The 25,003-nt window shown below is 45.8% G+C and overlaps 1 protein-coding gene across 1 annotated transcript in view; it reads left to right on the top strand.

Annotated features, from left to right (window-relative positions):
* Positions 1–2,797: 2,797 nt before the first annotated feature.
* CLIC6 (CLIC family member 6) overlaps positions 2,798–25,003 on the top strand; it is a 43,990-nt gene continuing 21,784 nt past the window's right edge. The window contains exon 1 of the mRNA XM_004429700.3: positions 2,798–4,321. Within this exon, the coding sequence (XP_004429757.1) occupies positions 3,191–4,321 (1,131 nt within the window). The 5' untranslated portion in view covers positions 2,798–3,190. The remainder of the gene's footprint in view (positions 4,322–25,003) is intronic.

Below are 25,003 nucleotides of genomic sequence, written 5' to 3'. Positions count from 1 at the left end.
TAGACTGTAGGAGGGCAGTGAAAAGCAGGAGGACTAGTTAGGAGGTGATGGGGGCTTGGACCAGTGTGGTAGCAACGGGGGTAGAGAGAAGAGGTTGGATTCTGGATATAATCTAAAAAGTAGGGACAGTAGGATTTACTGGCAGGTTGGATGTGGGCTGTGAGAGAAAGGGGTTAATCTTTTCAGTGTGGGCATGAGTGTGTGCATGCACGTGAGTGTCTGTCTACATAAAGCTTAACATTATCCAAAGTCATCTGGTTAATTGTTTACTTATTTATTTTTGCTCCACCCCAAAGCCATGTGAAGGGCTGAAGGACCTTCTCAGTCTTGGTCATTCCTGTATGCTCAGTGTCTAGAGCGGTCTTTCTCTCCCTCTCAAAAATGGAGAAAGTGTTTATCGTGGGTAATGGCATTCCAGAAAAATTGTGAAGAGCTCTGTTATTTTCTGTCTTTGTTATTTTCAGCATTGAGCCTGTATTCATTTAAAAATAATATGTTTTGTTTACTTATAGAAAAATCAAAGAAATTTGCAAAATTATATGACATAAAAATTTTAAAAATTGCTTATTAAGACTATCATTAAAAAGTGAAAGATTCGGCATTCTACAGATGCAATGATGTTATTTAGAGAACCAAGGTCAATGTGAGTAAATGAATCCAAACAGTATAAAAGAATAAGTCCGAATCCTACAGAATAAAGCAGCCTTGTGTGACACATGGGATCAGCTGCCAGGACAGAGTCTCTATTAGTGTTGTCTTTCCACAAGGACACTACGGGGGCCAGCTCTCAGCCAGCCAGTCAAATCTATGGAGTCTACATTCATTAGCCGATCATCTCTTGGCTCGATTCAATAGGAGGTTTTTCCAGAGATGCCAACTTTCCAATAACCAGGACATTTCTATCAACTTTGCCTAAGTTAAAGTTTATGGAATATTATTACTCACTTAAGTATGTGCCTTTAATTTGGTTCTTTGTGAAAGCAGAGCATTGGAGACAGTTTGTTATTAAGAGCAAACTTACAGACATAAGTAATCTCGGATGTTTCCAAGCAGTGCAATATACCCAGAGCCCTTCCATGGGTCACAGGACCACAATCCATTGTATACATTCTGAAATCCAAAAGTCTCCAAAAATGGCAAGCTTTTTGGGGAACTCATCTGGAAGCAAAACCAGACTGATCAGAACTCATTTGGTGGTGCACTTGAACTGGGGGTCCTGAAACTATGTATAGTTTTTACATATCCCACCTAATGGGAATGTTCATCTGTGTCACTGCAGGAATGTTAATGTGTTTGAACACAGGTTGGTGGGCAGTGTTATGTAATATATACTATAAGCACTCAGTCATCTTTCTAAGAATTCTGTTTTCTGAAACACATCTGGCTTCATGGGGTTTGCATAAAGGACTGTAATTCTGTGCTGTGTTTGCTATTTGGGGCTGAATGTGCTGCTTTCACCCTTCCTGGCTTCATCCTTCCTTAAGAAATAAGGCTGATGACTCTTTTCTTGCCTTGTGAATGCCGCAGGATTCCTTTTCTAGGTGCCCGGAGCTTCTGCAGAGCAGGATCTGTGTCCATGTGTCTGTCTAGCTCGTGTGTGTGAGTGCCATGCTTTGAATAGATGCTGCTTTGTGATGGCGAAGCTTCTGGCCTGTTCCTTCCCAGAGAGGGCACAATCTTGGAGAAAGGCAGCATGAATCCAGTGACACTGGGCTCCTGTTTCTGTCACCCATGGGAATTAGGAGACATCCTGGTGATGGGCCAAATATGTGACTCCAAGCCACATCAAAGATGCCCCTGATCTTTTAGTGATAACAGAGTCCTCTGTGGTCCTGATCTGCTAATGTGTCTCAGGGCAGTATCAAAGCCATTAAGAGGCTGACAACTCAAAACAGTCTTGAGTAGGGATAACCGCTCCACCACATTTAGACTGTGCCATTCTGGGCGACCAGTTCCTCAATGTAACTCACAAGATCTAGCCTAGCTCCTGACAAACTTACTACATCATTTTCATCACAACTTCCTTTTTTAGGGAGAAGGTGTCTGGTTTGCAATCTTAGGAGATTCCTAACCCAGTGAAGCCCACAGCTCCCCTCCTTCAAATCTTGTATTTTCATCTCCCCATCCTCAGCTCCCCAAGCCATTAACATACAATTTTCAGGCTGAAGCATTGGGTATGGGTTTAGAAAATCTAGGAGAATTCGTAAAATAAACAGACTCTTAGAGTCTTCAGGGACCAGGGAGATGAAGGATGTAACGGAGATGAAGAATGTAACCTTCTCCCAGCGCAGGACCCCCTGTGCTTGTCATGCTAGGAGAGGGGAGCCTCTCATGCACAACAGAGCCCATTTCTGGTCAGAGCAGCTCAACTGGCTCCATTTGCTTCTAAATCGGGGCCTCTGGAACTTCTCAGGAGGGCCCTGCAGAAATTGGAAGGTGGCAATGTGGCGTCTTCTTCTTTCTTCCAGGATTTACCAACTGGCTCCTGAACACTGAGGCGCCACGTGGACATCTTCAGTTGGGTACCAGCTCAGCTTAAAGCTTGACTCCTGGGGAAGTGGAGATTAGGCGTTTGGGTATCGGGCTGTGTGTTCCGAGGGTGATTTAACTGCCTCTGGAACTTGAGGCTGTTGCAGAAAATACCCAAGCGGCCGGTGGAACCGGGATCTTTTCACTGAAATCCACAAGGGCCATGAGAAAGGCTGTCATTGGCCAGGCTCCCAAGCCATTCAAACAAGGGGAAAGGTGGGAGTACAAACCCCGCCCAAGCCCCAGACAGGTGGAGTTGGCACCAAGGACTTCTGGTCAACCGCAGGACAGCTGGCCAGGCACCTTAAAGGGTGCAGGAGCGAAGCGGCCCTCTCCAGCCGCGCTCTGCACCTCCGCGGCCCACGCCTCAAGGGAATCCGGGTCGGAATTAGGGTTCAGGTGGGGAGCAGACGCGGGAAGAAGCACTAGCGGTGGAGGAAGAGTCCAGAGAGTTTAAACCCGGGAGGAGGGGCGCAGCGTCTTGGGGCCGATTTTGCCCTGTGCGTCCAGCGCACGGCTCGGCGCCTTCAGAGCCCGGAGCGGCGCCTTCAGAGCCCGGACCGCGGCGTCCTCTCGGAGGGGGCGCAGTGGCCCCAGGCACCCGCCCCTCGCCCAGCAGCGTCGAGGAAGGGTCTCAGGTCAAGGACGGGGATCTGCGGCCATGGCCGAGGCCGCGGAGCCGGAAGGGGGCGCCCCGGGTGCCCAGGGACTGCCCGAGGGTCCGGCGCTTCTCGGGGAGAGACTAGGCGATCCGGGGGCCGCAGGCCCGAAGGAGGAGCGGGAGGAGGCCAGCGAGGGCGCCGCGGAGGCGCCGAGGGGCGAGCGGGCGGGCGCAGCCGCGACGGCCGCGGTGAAGGAGGGAGAGGGAGCGGGGCCGCACGGAGAGCACGCGGGTGAGCTGGCGCCGGGCGCGGGAGGTGACCCGGGGGCCGAGACGCGGGGCGCGAGGGGAGCGCAGGGCGAGGCAGAGGCCGAGGAGGGTGTCCCGGAGGGCACCGAGGCCCCTCAGGGAGGGGAAGAAGCGAGCGGCGCGGAGCAGGTGGCGGAGGCGAGCCCCGGGCGCGGCGCGCAGGGCGAGGGCCCGGAGGAGGCTCAGGGGGAGCCCGGGGACCCCGTGGCCCCAGAGGCGGAGGAGGAGGCGGAGCGCGGGCCGGAGGAGCCGGGAGGCAGTGCGCCCGGAGCTCCGGTGGACAGCATGGACGCCGAGGGGCCGGTACCGGACAGGATGGACGCCGAGGGGCGGGCGGGAAGGGCGCACGGGGCTGAGGGTGAGCCCCGGGAGGGAAGGGACAGCAGCCCACAGCCCCAGGCCGAGGCGATTGAGGCCGCAGCGGCGGAAAGCGAGGAGTGCAGCCCCGGGGAGCTTGCGGCGGAGCCTCGGGGTGCAGCGGCCGGGGCCGCGGAGGAGGCGGGGGCCCCGGAGGGAGCGGAGTCGGAGGAAACGCCCCCCGGGGACGGGAGGGCAGACGCCGGCGAGGACGGGGACCAGGGTGGGCTCCAGGAGGAGATGGAGGAGGCAGAGGAGGAGAGGCGAGAGCGGGGCCCGGAGGGGCCAGGAGAGGATGCTGCAGCCCGGGGCGAGAAGGAGCCCCCCGAGGGCAGCGCGGATGGCGAGGCGGCCACGCCGGAGGGGTCCGCGGAGCCGGAGCCCGAGCTCAGCAACCACCTGGCGGAGGAGGGCAGCGCAGAGGGCGGCGACGAGACGGCGCGGGTGAACGGTGGCGGGGAGGACGGCGAGGCGTCGGAGGAGGGGGCCCCGGGGCAGGAGCACGACATCACCCTCTTCGTGAAGGTAAAGCTCGCTTCCCCTAACTCTTAGGACGCCCCCTCCCATCCTTAGCCTTGGTCTTCTCAGATCCGAGACAGTCAGGGACGGTGCCCTTGGGGTCCTGATGTCACTTCTATTCACAGGAGGGAGGTGGGACAGCCTGGGTTTCATGGAGAAGAGTTAAAGGAGCGCTTTGGAGAGGGTATGACGGTTTGGAAGCAAAGAAGTTGGGGTGGGGGTGGTGGAAAGTGGGGATGTGGGGGGGGTGGGTGGCCAGCATTCCACTGTCCTTTGTCCTGAAAATCCTAACTGGCCCCTCTAGCCAGGAAGTTATTAAAGCATGAACTTTAAAAAAAACCAAAAAGCGACACGCCCTATTGATGTTCAGAGCAATTTCTGCCAAAGGAAGCGCTAATACTTGAAGTGAAAAAACGCAAACAGGTAGGTTGTAATGTGAGCAATGTCCCTGGGACTCGAATCCCCAAGGCCCAGAGTTGGCCAATGTTTTCAGCTCCAAAAACGTATCCTATTTTGGTAGACTCGATATGTTTGGGAGGAAAGTGGAAGTTTATTTAAATATTATAATATTTAGTGAAGATTTTAACATTTATTTTGGAAGAATACAGAATGCTGGTATCTTGAACATTATCTGCCTTGATGTCCTATTTTCAATCTTACTTCAAATGGGAAGAGAGCAATGATTTTGTTAAAGAATCTGTGGAATCATGACTGAGGAAGTATTGAGTTTAAATAGGTGTTTCTACAAGGCATGAAAAATAAGGGACAAGGTCCAGCAGCAGCTCACACAAGGATCTTTGTTAAAAAAGGCCCTTTCCGAAGACCTTTGGCCAGATCGGGAAAACAGCAGATAATAAGGTCAAGAATGTGCATTGCATGTTGAATCATAATCCTTCCAAAATACTTGCAGGCTTATAGAAGCCAGTTATAACCTAAACCTCCTTGACTGAAATGTAAGCAAATTCTAATAAGCAAAAACGAAATGTTCCCAAAGTGATTAACCTCAGAATTTCAAGAATTGTTTGGGTGGCAAAGGAGTTAGAGAGGAAAGGGCACGCATTTCTTCGCTGGTGAAAAGGTGCTGTTCTGAGCAATTTTTAAGACCCTGAGACATTTTAAGATTATGTGTTGGGACATAACCTGGGGATACGACCCCCAGGAGGGTCACTGCGAACTGGAAGTCTGCAGGGGAGATAAGGGAGAGAGAAAGCTGAGCACAGCGATGCTGTGTGTGCCCCCAGTCTGCTCCTTGGTTTAGGAAATTTCCCATTGCTCTGTGTGCATGGCTACATGATTCCAGCCTCTTGTTGCAGTTTTGAAACATAGCTTCTTAACTAGTCTCTCTGCTTCCATTCTCAGCTCTCTCTCATCTACTCCCTTCCTAATAGCAAGTGAGGTAGGAAAAAGAGATCTGATTGTTTTGCTTCGTAGTGTAAAATTCTTCAGTTGTTTATTGCAGAATTTCAGATTAATCCACATTCCTTAACCAGGTCACAAGACTCTTCATGGTGTTATTCCTGCCTCCTTGGTATTGCCTCGGTGTCCCCACACTTTGTCACCCATGGTACTGCTACGCCAGCGTAGTGAACTACTTACTGTCCCTTGAGAGAACCACATTGTTTCCTGTCTTGAAATTTTTTAAGTGCTATACTCTCTGCCTGAATCGAGTTTCTTCCCCCTCGCTCCTCTCCCTGCCCCCTGCCTGGTTATCTACCACGTGTGCAAGATTCAGCAGGGGCATCATCTCCTCTGGGGAGCCTTTTCCAACCCCAGTCTGGGTTGGATGTCCCTCTGCTGAAGCTCCACTCACACACTCTGCATGCTTTCTCTCTTCCCTTGACTGTGTGAAATTCATCTTATATTTCCGATGTGGAGCACAGGTCTGGAATGGGATGAAGCTTTGAATGGGTGGCCGCCTGCATGAGAGAGCATACTGTGGTGATCAATAGCACAGACATTAGAGCCAGTGGGTCTGGGATCAAATCCTGGCTCTGCTACTTTCTTGCTGGGTGACCTTGGGCAAGTTACTTAACCTTTCTGTGCCTTTGTTGCTTATGGATAAAATGGGGACAATAATAGTATCTACCCAGTGAGATTGTTGTGGGGATCCAAGAATTAGATTGCATAAAGCCCTGAGAACTCGCTTGAAATACACATAATATAAGTGTGAGTTCTTATTCTTACATCTGTTCAGCTCTCATAAACTTTCATTGATTTTGCACAGAAACAGTAGCCTTCCTAGTCCATTCTGGCCATTTTATTATTTTTTTTAGGGCAAATCCCTCTAGGTACCTAATTACCTCCATTCTCTGGGGATAAGAATGTTATGAAAAGTAAAAAGTTGTTTTCTCAGATTCTGCTCAGGTGCAGTTCATGTAGGCAGAGGCAAGGGGCATGTCGTGGACAACATATCCAGAATGCTTTACTCTGAGGATTTGCTTGGTGCTCAGTTGTTGTCTTTTATTTTTCTTTAAGGAAATAAACAGATCTCCAAATAGCGAGATTGGTTTTCAAGCAACTACTGCATGAATCGGCTTTTGAGGGCTACTTAAGATGTGCCTCATAGGATTGTTAAGCATCTCACTTTCTTCTTACCCTACTAATGATTCTCATTAAAAACAAAACAGGGTGGCATAGTGGTTAAATTCCCGTGCTCCGCTTTGGCACCCAGGGTTCACAGGTTCAGATCCTGGGCGTGGACCGACATACCACTCATCAAGCCATGCTGTGGCAGTGACCCACGTACGAAATAGAGGAAGATGGGCACAGATAGTGGCTCAGGGCTGGTCTTCCTCAAGCAAAAAGAGGAAGATTGGCAACAGGTGTTAGCTCAGGGCTAACCTTCCTTACCAAAAACAAACAAACAAACAAACAAAGACCCCAAAGCAAATATCAAGCAAAAACCCTTTAGACTGTTACATCTTTTGAGTTTGTAATACCTGATTTAAAATCTTTGAATTGGTTAAAATAAGATTTCTTTGCCAGATTAGCCTTTTCTATGTTCCTTCTTAGGGCTCCACTTTATTTGGACACTGTATTCCATAGTGGGCATCTGACCTCCTGGGTTTTGTAAACACGTCAAGGCAAGTGTGTCATGGTGGGTTTTCTGTGCCGACGCTGGAGCGTAGGAGCATAGGATTCACAGATCTGTTCTTTTTTTTGGTGAGGAAGAGTGCCCCTGAGCTAACACCTGTTGCCAATCCTCCTCTTATTGTTTGAGGAAGATTGGGCTTGAGCTAACATCTGTGACCATCTACCTAAATTTTGTATGTGGGATGCCGCCACAGCATGGCTTGATGAGCAGTGTGTATGTCCGTGCCCGGAATCCGAACCCGTGAACCCCAGGCCGCAGAACCACAGTGTGCGAACTTAACCACTGTGCCACCGGGCTGACCCCCACAGAACTGTTCTTTAAGAAGAGTGCTGCAATGTTCTTCCAAACATTCCTCTAGCCTTCATATGACAGCCTAGTAAACACAGTTTTAAATTAATTAGCACATATTCTATTTGTGAGCTTTTAACTTTTATTACATTTCCTCCTATTTTTTAAAAATAAACATGTTGGTTACAAATATACCAGAAAGTAATGACCTACGACCCAGTAACACGTAATAATAAAATCTGCTTCTAATTTTGGCCACCTGATGGTTTATATTCCCCATCTTTTTGACAGTTGTCCTCTTCTTAATTTGTCATTTTATTTTATTCTATAAGTAGGCAAGAATGTATTCTTGGATGTAAAAGAGCCAGGAACATCTAGAACAGGCCAAGGAAAACCTCCTTGAATTATTGTGTGGTAAAGTAATTGCTGATCATGTTAATTTTTGTTTTCTCAAAGAAGTGTTAATTACTTGTCATCAAATTATAGGGTAACGCTGCAATATATTTAGTAAGAAAGAGTCTTTTCTTCTTTACTCATAACAACAAAGGGTAACAACATAATAACATAATAACAACAAACGACAGACAAAATACCAACAAGAATGGGTAAATTAAGGACTTTAGCAGCTGAGGGGATTTCGTCAGCAAGGAGGTCTCACTTAACAGGTTTCGTTCTCCTAATCCCGCCTGTATATTTTCAAGCAGGGTCTAGCTGTGGGATAGTCTGAGATATGGATTTCCTGGCAAATTTCACATGACTTAAAAAAAACTCCTTGTAACCAGTGAAGAATCCTGGGCCAGAGTCTAAGAATTTCATAAATTATGTTTTGGACACCATACATTTAACTATGAACATGCAGCTCCTGCCGAGCTGGACAACTTGCATTGGCCATCACATTTGGGTTCTCCAGAGAGGTGAAATTGATGATAGAAGAAAGTAAAGGACATGGCCTTTGAATAAGCATTGTCACCCCCCCAAATAAATAAATAGAAAAATTGAGCTGCCCAAGCATTTCCACACTGTGTGGAGGGATGGGAGGGGGCTGGGAACGTGTGGGGAGCAGCATCTAATTGACTCCTGGTAGACCAGTAGGCTGTGGCTCTCTGCACACACTTTCCCCAGAGAGAGCGTGTTGGGACCTGTTCTCTGGGGCTTGGTCTTCGAGGAGCTTGAAAGGGAGGTGTTATTTTCATAACTATGGGTGGACTAGGTGTTCTGAAGGGAAATGAGCAAAGCTGCATTTCTGCGACTTTTCTTCTCCCTGAAAAATGACATTTTTTTGGTAATTTGTTTTCTGATTGTCTTATACCACTGGCTCACAAATTACATACAGGAAATCAGTACAGGGTTGGTTGGAGTGGAAACTGAGGTAGAATATCATGTTTTGCTCACCTCTTACACACATGGGCACGCACACGCACACTGGGGGTAGTCACCACGCTGACTGAGACCCACATTGTGATCGCCTCTCCGCATGGCATCCTCACTGCCTGGCACAGCAGTGGCTTGTGGGAGGCCCTCTATCAGTGCTTTTTGGTAATGATAGGTAGATAGCCAGATGGATGGGTGATTGATTCAAGGTGACTCAGCTAGTGAGAACCTGGACACAAGCCGTGTTCTCCACTGTCCCAGTCCAGTGTCCCTTGTGAAAGGGCCAGAGCCACTCTTCTCCATGAAGACATCTTGATACGGGGCTACAAGACGCTGGAATCCCGTCGGGCCTATGGGAACTTGTGGCTCTGCCCTGCCGTGTGCACAGATGCTACAGCTCCTGCCCCTGCTGCCCGGGTTGACGGACCGTGTGCTCTGGACTCATAGGAGTAAGTGAGCAACCGTGCTTCACCTTCAGCATGAGCTTCTCCTCCTCACATCGGGTCTCCTTTATATCCTCGGTCTCACGTGGCCAGCTCTTCTCTATTAGGGCCACTCAGATATCCTGCCTCCTTGCGTATCTGAAGATCCACAGGAAACCTTGAAAAACACCACACTGCGTTCTTCAAGCATATAAATTTACCCCGTTGTTTCAGAGACACAGAAAAATAAAACCTAGAATTTGAAGGAATGTGTAAAATCCAAACTGACCCATGCTTTAAGTTCAAGTGGGTCATAGTGGTATAGATTAATCCATTAACTCAGTGCATGTGGATTTATCACCTACTGAGTGTCAGGCACTGTGTTAGAGGCTGGGGACACAGGGTTCAGCAAGACTGACTGGGTCCCTGCCCTCATGGGGCTTACCATCTAGCACAGAAGACATTGTGTTATATCAAGTGTGTGGACGTCTCCACTGGGCTGAAAGCCTGCAGTGGCAGGGACCATACAGTTTTTGCTCATCATTCTTCTTTCAGTCCCCAGCACAGGGTCTGGCACGTGATAAGCACCCAGTGAACGCTGGTGGGAAGGGAAGGAGGGAGCGAGGATGAGTAGGACGCTGTAGGAGTATGTAGCAGGAGGACCTGCAGATACAGTGGTAGTCACCAAAGAGTTAATGATTTAATTGCATTTGGGGAGACATAGAGCATGGGACCCTCTGGTAATCCCTAGTACAAATTCTTCAAGATTTTCTAAGATAGGCTGGCTTTGCTCTAGCCACTCTCTGAGCTCCTGTGACATTCAACAAAGATAAGTTTTCTCTGAGAATTGGGGAGGTGGATGTTTTCATCTCCTAAACTCCTCCTTTTCCATCATTAATTTTCTCCGCTCTTTTTCTGATAGAGCATTGATACATAAACCGGGGTCTGTATCTGGGCGTAGTTGGGAGGAGATGTTTTCTAATGCAGACAGCTTCTGAAAGACGTCACCGTGTTTTCTGGCAACCCATTCTTCTCCCCACAGGGAGACAGTATCCAATTCCATTTCTAGCTGGAGTCCATAAAGTCTAAAGTATTTACTATCGGGCCTTTTAAAAAAAATGTTTGCTGACCCCTAGCTTAAACCTACTTTGATTCATCACCTGGGGCTAGATAAATTGCCATCCACTCAAAATTGAGGTTTTATTTAGCAAGGAAGGTGAATGGCTGTTGAGTAAAGAGTCAGCAGTGTCTATCACAGTAAAAAATATTTAAGACACTAAACATCTTATATATTGTTAGAAATGTTTTTTGCCTGTGAAATCCATAATCTTGATTTAGGTAAGGTTGAAATAACATAGAGATTAAACATATTTATGCACAGTTTGGTCACTGATGTAGTCCACGGGATTCTTTTTTTTCTTTTTTATTTCTTTTTTTTTCGTGTGAGGAAGATTAGCCCAGAGCTAACAACCGATGTCTAACACCATAGCTAACACCACTACGCACCGGGCGGGCCCCTCCATGGGATTCTTTTGTAAAATGTACTTAATGATTTTTTTTTTAAAAAAGATAATACATTAGGATGAAAAAAGATTTATAAATACAAACAGATGTAATACAATGAAAAGTAAGTCTTCTTCTACCCCTGAGGCCCAGCCTCTCAGTTTTTCGCCCTGGAGACAGCTACTAAATATCTTCCCTGAGGTATTCTGTGCATATTGAAGAGTATATATAAATATCCTCATTGTATTAGTTATCTATTGCTGTGTCAAAAATTACCCCAAGACTGGGCCAGCCTGCTGGCATAGTGATTAAGTTCACGACCTCTGCTTCAGCGGCCCAGGGTTTGCAGGTTCGGATCCTGGGCGCAGACCTACGCACCACTCATCAAGCCATGCTGTGACGGTGTCCCACATATAAAGAAGAGAAAGATGGGCACGGATGTTAGCCCAGGGCCAATCATCCTCAGCAAATAAGAGAAGGACTGGCAACAGATGTTAGCTCAGGGCTAATCTTCCTCACACACACACACGCACACACACAAAATTACCCTAAGACTTAGCACCTTAAAACAACAAACATTTATTATTCACAGTTTCTCTGAGCCAGGGATTTGGGAGCAGCTTAGTTGGGTAGTTGTGGTTCATGAGGTTGCAGTCAAGATGTTTGCCAGGGCTGTGGTCTCATCTGAAGGATTGACTGGGGCTGGAGAATTCATTTCCAAGATGGCTAACTCACATTTTTGTTGGCAAGAGGTTCAATTCCTCACCACTCAGACTCTCCCCACAGGGGTGCTTTAGTGTCCTCACAACATGGCATCTGGCTTTCCCCAGAGCAAGGATTCAAGAGACAAGAAGCCATAATACCTTTTATGACTCAGTCTTAGAGACTACACAGTCACTTCTGCCTTATTCTGTTCACCAAGTCCAGCTCTCAAGGAGAGTAGAATTAAGCTCCACTTTTTAAAGAAAAAGTAAAAGAATTAGTGGACATATTTTTAAAAATACCATATCCACATTTTTTTGTGTGTGTGAGGAAGATTAGCCCTGAGCTACCATCCGTTGCCAATCTTCCTCTTTTTGCTGAGGAAGACTGGCCCTGGGCTAATATCTGTGCCCATCTTTCTCTACTTTATATGGGACACCACCACAGCATGGCTTGACAAGCGGTGCGTCAGTGCACGCTTGTGATCCTAACCTGCAAACCCTGGGCCTCTGAAGCGGAGCATGTGCACTTAACCACTGTGCTGCTGGCCAGCCCCCTACTTTTTTTTTTTTTTTTTTTTTAATAAAAAGCAGTACACTGGAAATACATTGGGTTATATCTTGCTTTCTTAACAGCATATCTTAGAAATCATTCCATATTGGTGTCTGTAGCTCTCTCACATTCTTGTTAAAAATTTCATGGTTTTCTAGGGGTGGTTCTCTACAATCAGTTTCCACAGATGGATGTTTAGGTAGTTTCCTCTTTTTGATATATTAAATGATGCTGTAGTGAATATCCCTCCACAGATGTACAATCATACATGGAAACTAAACCCTTAGAAATAGTATTGCCAGGGGAAAGGTTATGCCTATTTAGGATTTTGATAACCTTTATCAAATTTCCTCTTCAAAGAGGTTATACAAATAATGCTCCCCTAACACTATATGAGTGTTGCCTCTCCAACTTTCCCCGCTCAGTGTATTACACAACTTTTTGAATCTAAGTGATGAAGAAGGATGCCCACTGTCATGTAATTCACCTCTCCTTTAGTATGTGTGAGATTGAGTATACTTTTATATATTTAAAAAATGCTAGTATCTGTTTTATGTGAATTGGCTTTTTACGTGCTTGGTCCATTTTTTCAAATTGCTTTTGGCCTTATCCTTCCTGATTTTTATATTAAAGAAATTAGACCTTTGTCTGTCATATGAGTTGCATATATTTTTATGGGACGGTTTTGACTATTCGTACTGGAATAATTTATGCTTTTAGTCTTAGTAATTCTTGTAACTGATGCATGGGAAAACAAATCATAGGCTGATAGCACTCTTAGAAATTTCCACTTTATTTACTGGAATCTTTAAGTGCTCCGTTTTACTTTATATTCTATAACTTCCTAAATCCTGAGGGATTAGGTATTTCAAGTCTTGCCTCTCTCCCTTTCTTTTTAATTAGCAGGTTACATTTTATGAAGCATGTGCCCTTTCAGGATCAAACTCTTTCTTACATTTAAGAATTGCTGTTCAAAACAAAGTTTAAAATGTATAGACAACAGGATCATTTCACACTGACACTGCTCCATCTGAAAATATAAGATACCTCACTTTGATCTTGGCTTGTCATCTACCGAAATGAATTTGATTCCCACAAATAAAAACCTTCGTGAAAAGTAATCATCTGTGATGACGTGGTATCAAAATATTGTTCCAAGGTTGTGTCTCCTTAGAACCAGCCAGATGTTCTATTTATGCTCCCAGCTGTTGAAAGAATTGACCAAAATTTATAGAGAATGATGACAAATCCTATTTGTAGAGGTCCCGTGAGCTGTGGAAGCCAACCTATAGCTATGTTTACTAAGTGAGAGGGGGAACTGAAATACACAGATATCAAAAGGTGTTTGGAAAGATAATTTTGAAACCACTGAGAGAGTAGCTCCATGTAGAGACACAGACCATGTTGATATATACTCAGTCTGCAAGGATAAGTCTAATCTTATATATGCATGCAAGAAATCATCAGATTAAAAAAAGTCTCTAATTCTAGATTTTTACTAGATATATAGACTCTACCCCCACCTCCCTGTTTCTCTTCCCTTCGGTGCTTGGTCATCCACGTGAAAGTTGAGTCTCTTGATGTGCAGAGAAGTCTTCCAAACTGTGGAGTGGTGTTTTGGACCCAAGTGGCTATTTAAAGCAAATATTTATTACCCATCACATATCAGACATTGTTCTTGGGGCTGGGGGTACAACAGTGACAAACAGTGACAAACACAGCTCATGTTTTTCTGGAGCCTTCAGCCTAGAGAGTGATCCAGAAGGAAACAATTACAATACCGTGTGAGGAAGGGAGCCCGGGGGTTGCTGAGACAGGTGGAAAGAGCAGAGTGGCAGGCTGGGCAGCGACCACCATAAAGGGCAGATTTGGCGTCTGGATCTCTGACAGTGAGGGCCCTGCCCTTCTGCCTCATTCCCCTCTATTTGGCAGATTGTGCTTGTACAATGGATGATAAATGAATGATGGCAACGTAAAAGCACGGCTACTATATCGAGTGGAAAGAATTGGGTGGTCAGTTTTTAATGATCTATTTTGCAGAATGTAAATTTTATAAACCTATAAATTCTTTCCATCTAAGCCAGCAATGCCTCACCAGTCAGATTGCATTTACAGACATTGGTTTTTGTCTGAGCACAGACCTTGAACAGCTATTAAAGTGCTGTGCATGTTGAAAATCATTTTTACTTTTCCATTTCTAGGGCAAGAGACTATAGTAAGGAATACAGTTGAAGACCAAAATGGAGGAGAGTGACAAAGGTCGCTCAGTGGTGTTCAGCTGGTGGACGGGCTGGTCAGAGGGGTCCAAGACAGCTTCACACACTTCTCTGGTATCTTGGCAAGGTGGCTGGAAGGTGGACTCAGTTGGGATTACCCATCACATATCAGACATTGTTCTTGGGGTTGGGGGTACAACATGGGATTGTCAAATGGAGCACCTACAGGTAGCCCCTCCAGCATGGTGGCCTCGAGATGGTCACTGAACAAGGGAGAAGCTGCACAGCCTTTTATGATGAAAACTACACAGCATCACCCCCACCATGCTCTACTGGTGACCAAGTAGTCACAAAGTCGGGCCAGATTCAGGGGGAGGAGAATCAGAGCACACTTCTCAGTGGGAGGATGGTCAAAGAATTTGCAGCCATCTTGAATCCACCACATTATATGATTTCAGGGTGTACTGAAATGCTCAAATCATTTATTTATAGATCCAGTTCTTTACTGACTTGAACTGGTTTAAGAAAATTTTAGCAGTGCCTAAGAGCAAGTTATTTTTTTTTGTATTCATTGATTGGCAGAACAATGTCTCTGCAGTACTCACTACAGCAAATCTCAATACCGTATAACTACCATATGAACTCTAGTTCACAAGCGAAGAGGGCCTTGAGCTGTGATCTGGGCCGCTCCATATACCCTTTCTATAGTCATTTCTTTGTCATGTCTGAGACGCAGCCACTTATTCTTACAAAGCAGAAGCAATACTGGGCTGGTTAGGTAGACACTAGTCTCAGTGCCCCCTTTTTGTTTCTGAGTGTGCGAGTTCAGAGCTGTCCTGGAGAAGCGAGAGAGTTGGGTCCCCTGCCTTCTGGCCAGCGTGACTTTCTGCTGGTGAGGGGGGCCAGCTGCTGGGGGAGGAGAAAGCCTGGGCCCATTCTGCCTGAGGCTTTATGTTTGTATTTTTCTTACCTTCCTGGGGCTTAGGATGCTCCAGTCTGGTAGGAAGAACCTCATTATGACCCCTAGCAGTCCCCCTGTGGTGCCCCTGGCCACCTCTAGGCACAGTGGGGTGTGGGGATGAGGAATCAGGACTCTTGCGTGGGTGGAGGCACACAAGGGGTCTGATGGGGCCCTCAGGACAGTGGCCGCATGCACGTCTCAGACATCCAGTATATCACAGCTGTCATGTGCTCTGAAGGCCACAGGGAGTAAAGGTGTTATTGGTCTGGAGATCCAGGGCCACCAGGCTTTCTCCCTAAATGAGGAATATTAACACTTTTTTGGTGCCGTTGGTGTCAAGGCCTTGGAGGCGGTGAGTTCAAAGAATCTTGGAAAGACTTAATCTCTCCCCCAACTTTGCTCCCTTTGTTTGAACTCCAGGCCAGATACCTTCAGTTCAACTCCCATAAATGGTCAGACTGGGTGAAGTTTTGGGTTGCACTCAATGGCTTCTTGTGTCGTTTAACTCTCCAAACAGAGAATTCTACGCTTAAGAAAACTCAGAGGTATTAACACATCAGCCAAGGAGGGGGGCCTTTTTTGTTATCTGCCATTTTAACCAATATATTATGATTCTTTGCATCACAAACAGCAGCTATAAAGTAAGATTGCTCTGTCACTCTCCAGATATTGAGATTGGCTGTGGTGAGTACTGCAGATACGTTACTCTGCCCATCAGTGAGTACAAAAAAATAATTCCACTGCTTTTAGGCACTGCTAATGTTTTCCTAAACAAATTCAAGTCAGTAAAGAACTGCATCTTTCAATAAATGATTTGAGCATTTCAGTACACCCTGAAATCATATAATGTGGTGGATTCAAGATGGCTGCAAATTCTTTGACCATCCTCCCACTGAGAAGTGTGCTCTGATTCTCCTCCCCCTGAATCTGGCCCGACTTTGTGACTACTTGGTCACCAGTAGAGCATGGTGGGGGTGATGCTGTGTAGTTTTCATCATAAGAGGCTGTGCAGCTTCTCCCTTGTTCAGTGACCATCTCGAGGCCACCATGCTGGAGGGGCTACCTGTAGGTGCTCCATTTGGCGATCCCAGCTGAGCCCACCTTCCGGCCACCCTGCCAAGATACTAGACAAGTCTGTGTGAAGCTATCTTGGACCCTTTAGATCAGCCCATCCACCAACTGAACACCACTACTGACCCTTGTTAATGTCACACGGACTGGAAGGACCACCTAGTCAAGCCTTGTCCAAATTCCTGACTCACAAAATCATGAGATATAATAAAACAGACACTTTGGGCTGCTGAAGTTGGGGTAATTTGTTACTCGGCAATAGGTAGCTGGGGCACGTGGCTTATGTCTCTTCTAAGCTGGTGAAATCCGTGTAGGTGGAAAGACAGGGCCTGGGTGAGAGGTACGGAGCATTTTAAAGCAGGTCTGAGCGGGGGGGCCAGTGCAAACGGAAAGAGGGCTCCGTGTGGCCAGTTCTTCCATTCGGTGGGTGCATTCTTCCCCCTTGAGTCATATAGGGATTGGAATACTCTTGGTCATTCAAGAATGTACACCACTAGGGTATATAAAATCAGGCTGCACTCTTAAGCAGGTTTTCCGGAACAAGATGTTCCTTTGTTGTAATAATTCCCTGTGAGAATATTACAAGGAAATAAGCTTTTCATCTCCATGTAAAAGCCTTAGTTGGTATCAGGCCATAGTATTAAATAAGGATTAAAAATAGCCCTGGCATTTTTAACGCATAATTCGTATATGAGGATAAAGAGCCAGTTCCCTTTCGTTCTTCCGCGTACTTCTTATGACTCGGTTCCACCCACTGGGACAATGGACACTAACATAACTAAGCCTCTGGTCAGAATTTAAAGCTAAGAGCAATATGGTTCAATGATTAAGCTGTGTGGGTCCAGGGGGGTCAGCCTCTTAATCCATCTAATAGTACATCGATTGTTAGGACAGTTGAAAAGAGTAAATACTATGTATATTCGGGCACATATTTAGAATTAATAGGCTTTTTGAAAAGTTCAGATCTATGCTTCAAAGTTTTAAGATCTAAAATATATTTCTTAGGACATAGGTGTATTAATGAATGAACTTGTTCTTAAGTTCTAAGGATATGGAAGAGTGAGAAGCATATTTTAATCTAATCTGAGGAACCTAATAAACGCGTTTGACTGATAACGTGCAGACAGTGAGCCCAGCTCTCTACTCCACTGGGGATAGACGGCCTAAACCATTGACTGGATGTGTAAGCAAAGTCGATCTAGAAAGTGCTGTCAACTGTGTGGGCTTTCATTTGTTTAAGAAAAAAATACTAAATTTTCCTTTTCTAAACTAGGCCTTGCTACAATTATGATACATTTTTCCTTTACAAGCTTACAAGAAATGTGATGGGTAATATTTGTGTCACAGGATATGCCACTATAATAACAATATTTGATACTAACAGAGAGATGAAAATGAAGGGCATGACAGCCTTTCCCTCCACTCCTCCTAAAGGTGGTAAAAAAGATCTATTGGTTTGATTCTGATTCTGCAAGGAGCCTCATTTCTGGCACTAGGTTTTGTTGGTTGCTGGCTATTTTGTTGCTCCACCAGAGGGCAGAAGAGGGACAATAAGGGGCCGAAGGACAGGGGGCCTGCTGGGTGGTTTCCTGTCCAGTTAGGGTTTTCTTTGCCTTGCAGAAAAAGTAAAGAAACTGAGAAGCCCCACAGATGGTCTGCACTGCACAGTAGTCATGGCGATGGTACCTCTGGAATCACTGGGCTTTTCCCTGCAGGCAGCCAGGCACAGCCCTTCCTGTTGACCTAGGCAGTTACCCTGCAGTGTAATCGGTGGTAATAACAGGCGTCCAGCTGGGCACGGTCTGGCTGTCCACTCTCTTCCCCATGGGCCTTGTCCCTCCCAACTGCAGGGTGGCCTGCTCCCCTGCCCCACGGGGCTCCATCCTGCACCGGACCAAGAGGTGGGGATGAGACCAGTGAGGATTCCTACTTTGCTGGCACAAACTATATAGGAAGAAGAAGGCAATGCTGAGCTGAGAAAAGCTTGGGCAAAGGGTGCAAGGAGAGAGATTATCGGACCTCAGGAAGTGGCCTATCTCATGACTGTGATGCGATAAGAACGGTTTCCCTCAGTCTCTAAGGGAGACTCACGAGTAGAAATTCCAGAATTTGAGCAGGGGGATCAGATTCTGACGGCTGCAATGTCAGAATCTCCCCAAAGAGAAAAGCTTTCCTGTATTCCTTCCCCCTTACAGAAATTGTGAAATTAGTTAAGAACTGAGGACATTAGGGACTAGCACTCTCTGTCACGTTTCTATTGGTTTTCCTTTATGTCATCTCTGTCACCTGCTTAAGTGGTTTGTATATTCTGTAGAATACTTTATTGTTCATAGGACACTCCTCCCCCAATTTTGTGGTTGATTGGGCATTTCCATAAAAGTTGTTCCTTTAGCTCTTGGCAAAGGAAACAATCTTCTGTTGCATCATTGTTTCCATGGGAAAATCAGTTAATATATCAATTCAACTCACATATCTTTCCCAGAATTGAAGTCTCCTTATTAAGAATGTCCTTCCCCTAAAGGATATCAGTGGGTGATATTTCAGTAACAGAATTGGTTTTTTTTTTTTAATCTGCAGTCCAGGTTTCCAGAACTAGAAGCCTATGGCATACCTTATTTTGGTGAATTAGGTGAATTAGCTTTTCAAAGTTTGTAGGGTATTTTTTATTAAGTTCTTACTTCCTGCACCAAGAGGATCTGAATACAAAATGCATCTGAATGCAAAAAAAAAAAAAAAAAAAAAAAAAGCCGAGAGTTAAAAATCCCCTGAAATTATTCAACTTATTCACAGAGAATAATGTGTGACGTGAGTTTTGGCTCTGTATTTCTCCAACACTATCCACTGTAGGTGGGATTCTAGAATGTTCTCAACACTACTGTTACCTGAAACCGGGTTAGGAATAGAGGGAAATGTGTGAATCTCTGGAAGCCAACTCTTCTCCGGGTGGGCCTCTCCTCTCTCCCCACCGTCTCTGTCCCCTGGACCTTGAAGACGTGTTGACACGTCAGGGACACTGTTTCTGTTCACAGTGCGGTGGAGTGATTAATGTGTTTTGGGGATCATTGATTGATTGACTCATGTATTCCTTCATTGATTCAGCTAGGATTATTAAGCATCCCAAATTCCATAAAAGAAAATCTTTGATGATTTTTGCACAGTTTTGTCTTTCAGAATGAGGTTTTGTGTTTCTTCATTTGGGGCACCCAACATTTTGTGCTGTTTTTACCCTTTTGTCTTATTTTGTCGAGTAGACCTTGATCAAATAGACTCACAGATGAGACAGTGCCGAACCAGGCCACCCTCAGCCCCCTCTTCTCCTGGTGTTGTTGAGGGTCTCTGTGACCCGGGTCCTGCAGATGATGTGGATTTGGACGGAGACGGGGTCCAGGGAACCAGAGCAGGTCTGGTTTAGATGGTGCCCAAGGGTGGGCTGGGCGAGCTGAGGCATGTAGCCCACTCAGGGTCAGAAACACCTAAGACCCAGCAAGCCCTTCCTCCGCCTTTTAAATCCCCTGAGTGCTCTCGTTTTCATATCCACGTGGATGTCTTTAATTCAGCAACAAGTGAATGAAAGCCATCACAGAGGAGTGAAAATAAGGCATTGGCTTTTATTCCAATACGGCCTTTCTTTCCAATAACTCGAAGCACTTTTATAAAGTTGCCTTCATTGTGGGGTGGAACAGCTCCCTCGTACTTCAGAGGGAGAGCAAAGGGCCCGCTCTGTCATCCTTCCCTTGCCTGAGGGAGCATTTGCCCGCACCCCCATCTCTGCAGCCCACATCTCCCTTGTTTCTTCCACATGGGAGAGGGCAGAGCCTAGAGAAGGGTCTGGATTTCTGCGCTCTCCAGCTCCTCTTCAGTTTCCCGCTCCTGCAGTGGTCGTGGTCAGACCCATGCTGAGGAGGAAGTTGTCAATACTTGACTCACAACCCCACACAGGTGTGTGGCAAAGAGTTTGTCCCAGAGAAGCCCAGGTTAAGTGCTATTAGCAAGGACATGGCTGCAGAGTGATGTTTTCCTTTGGGGATTGGGAGGTGGGTCCAAAACAAAACCACAGACAGCTTCCAAGGTCCTTATGTTTCAGAGCGCATACCTTGCATCACGCCATCCATTCTATTACTTTTTATTATCATTTTCTGCCGATTCTTATCTGGTCCCCTTTCTTATATGGAAGGGGCTCTAGCATGGTTGTCATTTGTTGTGTTAAGGGATTTGAAGTCCTTCTTCCTTCTTCTGAGCACTGTCTGGGGCTGGGTTGATGTTGGTGTCGCTTGGTATGCTTGGCACAACTCCGGGGGGCACTAACTCCCCAGCATAGACGGGAATATGAACGTGCCCATGACGTTGCACAATACGGCAGTCCAGGGCCTTCTCTAGGGACTGTGGCTGCTGGAGAGTTTTCACCTGGGTTCACTTTCTTAGGTTTGGCAATAGCTTTCAGACAACTCCATGTGTCGGCTCCGATGTTTCCTTGAATGCTGTATCGTTTTTGATTCACCTTCAACACAGCGTGAAATGATGCTCCTTCTCTACCACATACCATCCGAAGAGATGCTCACATCGCCTTTTACAAGCCATCCTTGTTCTGGCTCTCCAGTCTTGAGGCCAGACAAGTTTCTACTTCCTTATTCCATGAAAGACTGTCCCATTATTTCCCGAGCCTATTTCCTATACAAGAATCACGGGAGCTTCTTGGGGGCTTCCAGCAGGGGCATCCGGACCCTTGTATGCTCCCAAACCAAGGGCGGACCTCCTGGGGGTGAGGGCGGGGTGGGGGGCTTCTCTAATCCTGCTCACAGCTTATGGTGGGTGAGGGAGGAACACTGCCTGGATATCCTCTGGTGATTGGTGGCGTCCCCCAAATCCCAGCCAGATTATCTTCACATTCCAGTTTCTTTCTGAAATAGAGACCACTTATCTTTCCTATTTAATTATGTACAGGCTCCCTAGTGTAAAATATTTTCAAGTTATTCTATACATAAAGTATTATTTTGTTGCCTCATCTCTGAATTCCAGTTTTCCAAGCCTTACTTTGCTTTCCTCCTCAACAAAAACCTGAAATATGGCCATTCTTAAGGAACTGGACTTGCCTAGATTGGATTTAGGATAATAAATGAGCATCTTTAGAAAACCCCAGCCTCTCCTTGTGTGGTGTTGGCGGGTCCAGAGTCTCCAGGAGGAAGATGAAGTGATTCATTGCCCGACACTGGATTGCAGTGGCCACAGTATGATTTCCAACAAATGAGGGACACAGGTTTCCTGGCCACTTGGCATAACTGCCCCTTTTGAAAACAGGAGCCTTGGGATGGTTTGCTCTTCAACTGGTTCGTGGACGACTATGTGAAGCCGATCTCAGGCTCACTATGTTTTTTGAACTAACGGGTCAGGGTTAGGGCATCCTGAAACAGGATAGGGTCGCCTCCTTCTCTTTTCCCAGGAGAGGAGGTGGGGAGGGAGTTACAATATTTGCCAAAAAAACCATGTGGTGCAGAAAGGACTTCCTTATAACAAAGCCAGGGCGTTGGCCTGCACCTTGGCCAGCCAGTTTGGTGCTTTTCCTAGTTTGGAGAGCAGCTGATGCCCTTGGCCTTAGGCCACAGGCCTTCCCTGTTGCATACGTCAAGCCAGGCCATAGAATGTAATCCTCTAACTAACAGTGGGTAATGGGGGAAGGTAAAGCTTCCAGATAATCCTGTAATGTCTGAAGTCTCCTAAATCTCTGTTTAAATTGCTCACATCTCCAGGGTGTTGTTACATGTCTCTGCTCACTGACAAAGAACTTTCCCCTTCAGCACATTAATTATCCATGACCTAGGAACCCCTGACCTTGTAAAGATTCAGAGACTACAAGGAAATGCAAAATGAAATCTAATTGTTATCATTGGAGTAGTTACCCTCTCCAGCATAGTTCTAGAAAATTTTGTCGTTTTCCTAAACTCCACACTTTTTTTAATTCCGACTCTGAATTTCTTGCTTTTGAAGCTTAAAGCCAACTTTCCTATTTTATACATAACATGATTTTATGTACTCCTGGTTGAGTCTTCTGTCTCCTTTCACCAGTGCAAAATGACAGGCTGGTTTGAATCCAAAGCTTGTGAAATCTGAGGTTTCAGTTTAGTAATGCAGGCTTAGCTTCAACTCTCAGTGGCTGGGAAAAAAGGGAACATCAGGGGAAATTAGCAAGAGGATGTAGCTTAGGTTTTCTCAACATGAAGATATAGGGCAAAGTGTACTAAATTTGCATTTAAGTAAAAAAATACCATCCCACTATAATGTTGATCTGGCTTTGCTGTCCCATCGTGAATTATGCGATCGCCTCTCTCCTTCACAAGTTTTATTTGTGCTGGGAGCTGTTCATTTGTTTGCTATTCTTGTTGAAGTTGCAAAAGCCATTCAGGGATAATTCCATTATTCTATTAAGCAAGACAACTTCAGGAGAAATGGATTACCTAATTGACTAGAAATAGCTCTGTTCTATTTGTCCTTTAAAATCAAGCAAAAATTTTCAGTGAACGTGTCATCCATGAGATCTAGTACAAATTTTAATTTAGAACACCAAAACTACTTGGTACCCTACGTTCCTATTTTTCAGTATACCAGGTGATTTAATTTTAGATTTTGAATATCTTTCATAGCTATAGTGACCAGCTGTAGTAATTAATACGGCTTCTCAAAAGTGCCTGGAATCATTTGGAAAGAGACCTGGCAAGCATACTTTTACAAAATGAAATTTAGCAAGACAGGACAAGAGCGTTCATCTGGCTTTGCCACTTCGTTAAACACCTGGAGGAAGGCAGAGAAAGGGTCCCCAAAGTGGGCCCTCTCATGCTGTGTATGAGGAAATGGACAGACAGTGTCAACTTACGGGAAGGTTACGGGTCAGTGGGACTGGTGCAGTCTCCTGGGTTGGCCCTGGGGCAGACGAGAGTAACCACCACCCCTTACCTTAACTGACTGTGGCTTTTTTCTAGACGATTCTCTGAGATTCAGGCTTTCAAGGCAGGCTGGTGTGGGCATTTTTAGACAAGTGGATTCTTCCAGATCTCACAAATCATATCGCGTGGTGATCCATGCTTTCCACCTGAAAAGTTGACCACAAAGCCTCTGATGTCTGCCATTTTCAATAGTAAAAGGAAAGCATTAAAAAAATCCACATTGGTCCTAAACCCTATCTCATAAGAACTCCCTCAATAACGTGAAGATATTTCTGATTAACTGACTAGTTTCAGTCTGAACAAAAAGTATTACAGAATCCAGCCCCCTCTCCCCCACCCTGACCCACAGAACTTTCCTGAGTGTCTTTGAGGCACTAGACTTTCTTCTTTGTAAATAGACAGTTCCAGGCCTTTAGCCTCCTTAAAATTTATAAACATTACAAAGAAAAATAAAGAGAAAGCAGGTACCTGTTTTGTTTTTTTTTTTCCCCCAGGAAGCTACATGTTTCTACAGAATTTTGCAGAAGGCCTAGTGAATTCTGAACAAATTGAGAAAGCTGAATTTGAACACTTCTGGAGATAACCAGGATTTCTTTCTCATGGTGCACTGTGCCCAGCATATGGGGTGACCGTACTCTCCCATCCCCTGCGCTTCCTTCCTCCTCTCCCCCTTCTTCTTCAATGAGAGTCGAGAAATAATTTACAAATCTTCACTTGGGATTTTCCCAGCGCGAGCAAAGTATGCAAAATTCAGCTGCTGATCTCAAATCCAGATGCATTTTTAAAGGCATACTGTTCAGGTCCCAATTGTGAGCCGGTCATTGCAGTGGACAGAAAGACAATGGTTTTTGGGTAGTTTTCCCATAGGGTCCAAAAGGGAGTCAGGGCTAGGGAGACCAACGCACCCTGGTCTTTCCAAGACTTTCCCGGTTTTAAAACAGAAAATCCTAGGTAGCAGGAAACCCGAGTCCCGGCAAATCGGGACGGTTTAGCCCCCTAAAGGGACTAAAAATTAACTTGTGACATTTTCCACCAGAACGTCATTAGAGATGGACGCGGTAAGAATGAAGATAAGTCTGAATGTGCATCTCAAGACCACGAGGGGGCGCTAACAGCCTCTAGAAGTTGCTCCACCGCTTGAGGCAAAAGGGCATTTTGAGAAGGCAGGTTTTAAAACCGCAGTAAGGAACCGAGATTAAAAAGAGCAAAATGTCGTGGGTGGACCCCTCATCCTCTAGAGGTGATGATCTGTGACTGTGCCCTGTTCGATTTTTGACCAGATGGATCCTCACATCAGTCTTACCAAATTAAAAAATTGGGAAAAAAATATAGCCGCTGAGTCCAGGCAGAAAGCTATGTTTGGGGCTTCTCTGCCAGAGGCTGTGGCCCCAGAGATGATGTGGAGGAATGAGCAGGCCTCCCCACAATTTAGGTCAAAAAGGTGGTAGTGGTTCACAAATCCACATAAAGGAATTGTGGACTTGGCCTGGCTGTTGGTGGGTTCAATACAGAGCTTCTTCAGATGGTAGCCTTACTTACTCTACTCTATCTCTGAGGCCTTTATGCAAGTCTC

This window comes from Ceratotherium simum, chromosome 27 (assembly GCF_057802395.1).
Source record: "Ceratotherium simum simum isolate JZ-2026a chromosome 27, ASM5780239v1, whole genome shotgun sequence".
Classification (NCBI taxonomy): domain Eukaryota; kingdom Metazoa; phylum Chordata; class Mammalia; order Perissodactyla; family Rhinocerotidae; genus Ceratotherium; species Ceratotherium simum.
The sequence above is the reverse complement of the archived record's forward strand: the minus strand, read 5'-3'. Positions and strand labels throughout refer to the sequence as shown.